We start from the raw sequence: 4052 nt of genomic DNA, 5'->3' as shown, positions 1-4052 counted from the left end.
AAGTTTTTTTTTTTTGTTTAAAACGTCAATTCATATAACTCTAACTTGAGTACATCTAGCCAAATCAAAAGAAAGTAAATAGAACAAAGGAATGCAACTATCAACTATAGATGTCCAATGTAGCTCTCCGGAGTGCTGGGCAATGTAGGAGACGACCCAATCAACTGCTATGTTCACCTCTCGGTATACATGTGCAGCCTGAAAATCACCCATCTCCTGAGTCAGTCTCCGAGTCTCTAGGATGAGGGAGTGACCGTCACCGTACATGTCCACATCCTGAATCCGGTCAATCACTAAGAGTCCTCCTCAAGATGCACCCAACCCAATCGGCACCGAGAACCCTCCTTGCATAGGATAAACCCTCTAAAGCAGCCCGTAGCTCTTCTCCAACAACAATAAGCCCTCATATAATTTATTAAGTTTAAAGCTACAGAAATTTCCCTATGCCGGTATTTCTAACGCCAGTTATTCAATCCAACGAGACAAACTCAAGAGCCAGCAATCTAGTCCCTTCATCAGCTTGAAACAAATTTCAAACTCCAAACATGTCCAGATTATTTTGAATTTCCCTGCCGCGAACACTGTTCCACTGCATAAAACCAAATGAACCCAACTAGGAAGAGACCATCTCCGTACGCCAAGTGGCCAAATGACCACCTTTCCCTTACTTCGTGAGTCACGCCCCCGTCCAAACGCGCCGCTTAAATTTCTCCCCTTGAAGCGTCCAATACTACCGTATGCTCCCTTCTTTAAAACAACCGGACAAAATACACAGCGGTCCAGCCTATTTGAAACTTTGAAATCTCCCTTCCCTCCCACCTCCTCCTCTCCATGCTGCCTCCATTGCAAGATACATAGAAAGCTAGCCACTTAGCCAGCCATGGGTTGCGTCTCCTCCACCTTCCTCGAAGACGAGGACCGCATCGTCGGCGGCCCTACCATCGGCCACCACATCGTCTCCCTCACCTCCACCACCTACGGCCACCTCACCACCCTCGACCAACCTCCTCCCCAAACCCCTCCACCACCACCACCACCACCTCCTCCTCCACCGCCGTCTCCCCCCTCCTTCACCCGCCGCTTCCTCCCCATCCCCCGCTCCGAGCCTGAGGTCATCAACTCCTGGGAACTCATGGCCGGCCTCGACCCCACCACACCCACCAAGCCCCCCCTCCCCCCCTCCCCAAGTCCGTGCAAGGAGAACTCCCACCGGTCCCTCCCTTTCTCCGATCCACAGCGGAAGGGAAACGTCCTCCGGCCGCTCAACGCCGGCCAGCGGCCGGTGAGGTACTCGCTGGAGATGTTCGAGAAGAGGTGCCCGCCAGGCGGGGCGCAGGTGGCGGTGCTGTACACGACGACGCTGCGCGGGGTGCGGAAGACGTTTGAGGACTGCAACGCGGTGCGTGCGGCTGTGGAGGAGCTCGGGGTGTGGGTCCGGGAGCGGGACGTGTCGATGGACATGGGATTCCGGGAGGAGCTCCGGGAGCTGATGAAGGGGTGTGGAGTTCAGGGGCCGGCGGTGCCGAGGCTGTTTGTGAAGGGGAGGGACATCGGCGGGGCGGAGGCGGTGCTGAGAATCCATGAGGAAGGCGGGCTGGCGGGTTTGCTGGCGGGGCTGCCGATGGCGCCTCGCGGCGGGGTCTGCGACGGATGCGGCGGGGTGAGGTTTCTACCGTGCTTCCAGTGCCGCGGAAGCCGGAAGGTGGTGGTGGTGGCGGTGGCGGCGGCGGAGAAGGAGGAGGAGGAGAAGGAAGGGGTGCAGGGTGGTGGAGGGAACCCTGGGAAGGGGAAGGTTGTGAGATGTACTGAGTGTAATGAGAACGGTTTGGTGCTCTGCCCCATCTGCTACTGATTTTTTCCTTCTTTTTTTTATACCTTTTTTTTTGAATTTTGTCAGGTTTTGGGAAAGGAATATAATAATGGAGAATGTGAATGAGCCGATGACTCTCTTTTTTAGAGTATGCGATGGTTTGTATTCTCTGTTACTTAATGTAAAAAATTGCTTGCTATGTCTCTTTAGTGGGTCAAATTCTTATAGTTACGTTCCAGGTAGGTAAGCTTAACGCTATTAAAATAGGGTGAGTTCCAGCAGGGGAAGTGACAAAAGAAACAAGAAGTTTGGAGCCATTGGCTTTGTAAACTCAGCTCCTTGTGGTTTATTTATTTGAGGATAAGAACACTGATTGATAGGAGTAAATGGAACAGGTTGGAGGGAGAGAAAAGAGGATTAATCTGTTTCATAATTTTAGAGAAATAACTTATTTCTGAATCAAGCTGGCTAAATGGATTAGGAAGATGAAAGTAATTGTTCAGAAACAACTGTGTATCCTTCTGCAAAAGTGATTAGACTTAATGCTTAAAAGAGTGTGTGGCTGACAAAAGGTGCTATCTGATTTGAAGGAATCTTTATTCCTTCTTACTTTGCAACCACAAAGAGCACTTCCATTGATATTTACTTTGCAAACTAAGCCAATATTATTTTTCCATAAGTTCCCGAGAAATATTGGACTTGTACTATCGTTTAATAGAGTTGCTAATAAAACGAAGCTGTTCATGAATAGCTTTAGCATGACTGTTTGGTGGAGGATATTCCATTCGAAAACAAGAAAACGTAATTTAAATCTCAGATCACAAACAAGGCAAACCTTAATATCGGATTTGTCAAGACAAGTAGAAATTTAAGCTCAGCTCACTTTAGTTGAGCATCTATTTTGAAACTCAACTCGAGAAGTTGAGATCAGATGCCCATTTCATGTGGCGAGTGAGCTTGAATTGCTTAGTACTTGGCTTTGCTTAGCTTGTGTTCACCTTTACATTTTAGTTGTCCATAATCTGAAGCAATACTAAAAATCCATCATGAACAAGTGTTGCTGCATTTGAAATGGTTGTGTTCCACAAAACAATCTTCGTAACTTTTTCATGTGTGGCCCTTTGACTTAACAAGACGACCTGATTGCCTAATTATATATCATTTGGAGTGGATAATCAGGTTGGGTCAATTAACAATTATGCGTTTGTTTTTCATATGGCCCTTTGACTATCATTAGACTGAACTTTGCGAAAGACGATTTTGGTAGGCATTTCTTCTTTTCTAGCCAATCATGAAGTTTAAATAAAAAATTTAGAAGCTATTAATGATAAATTAAGTAAGGCACCCATAACCAATTAGATAATTATTAACATGGATACTTTAATTTTCAAATTAAGCCATATCTATACATGTTTTTTTTTTTTTTTCTGTTTTTTGATGAAACTTTATGTGCCATTAGTACTGTAAGAAATCCTAATAAACTTGCCTCCAAAATTTCATTATGGTTAATGCTATTTGTAGAGTCATGTTGCATCTTCGATTACCTTCTCAACTAACTAAGATAACTTCAGAGTAAGAAAGGAAGGTCTTCTCTTAAAAGTTAAATCTAGTCCTAGTCTCAATAGAAATAGTAGTTGCAGGGTAACCTAGTTAAATTCTAATAAAGACAAAATCAAACTAATATTTAAACCACCAAATCCTAACTCAAAAATTTTATCAATTTTTCAATAACCTATCATCAAATGCTTGCTTGGATATATTTCCTCTTGCCATTTGAGAAAGATGTTATAGTTTGATTTCAAGTGGTACATACCCTCACTTTGTACTAATAAAAAAAATGCCCTAGATTTCCCTGATAAAAAGTGGCATAAATCTACTTGGAATTTCGGGCGCTAGCTTATATAAGGTAGTTGGGGTACAAGGTAGAAAATTTCCTTGGTGGGTGGCTGGTGCTTAGAGTCCCTCCCAATCTCAGAAAGAAGGGGGAAAAAAAAAGGAAGAAGAAAAGGAGAGCTTTGCAATGACTTTAAGGCTTGCCACTATGAAGGTTCATCTATGTGATCTTACCTCTGGTGTTGAAATTGACAGAGCTTTCCAATAACTTGTAGGGTGAATGTAAAAGATATATTTGATTATATCCTAATGCTAGTTGAGTTTTATGAGGCTTTGAAACTCTCGACAATTTCATATCTTAGATCATATTGACAAGTATTAATTACTTTTAACCATGGCCAAATCTATC

The 4052-nt window shown here is 44.2% G+C and overlaps 1 protein-coding gene across 1 annotated transcript; it reads left to right on the top strand.

Moving 5' to 3' along the window:
* The first annotated feature begins 701 nt into the window (after window positions 1–701).
* LOC103696897 (Glutaredoxin family protein) lies at window positions 702–2640 on the top strand. The gene has a single exon (XM_088719371.2). The coding sequence runs from the start codon at window positions 881–883 to the stop codon at window positions 1850–1852; it is 972 nt and encodes a 323-aa protein (XP_088575497.1). The 5' UTR covers window positions 702–880; the 3' UTR covers window positions 1853–2640.
* The last annotated feature ends 1412 nt before the right edge of the window (window positions 2641–4052 follow it).

This window comes from Phoenix dactylifera, chromosome 3, assembly GCF_051530095.1.
Source record: "Phoenix dactylifera cultivar Ajwa chromosome 3, Ajwa_hap1_PhDact_Kaust_v1.1, whole genome shotgun sequence".
Classification (NCBI taxonomy): Eukaryota; Viridiplantae; Streptophyta; class Magnoliopsida; order Arecales; family Arecaceae; genus Phoenix; species Phoenix dactylifera.
Note: the sequence above shows the minus strand (reverse complement) of the source record. Positions and strands in the feature narration are given on the sequence as shown.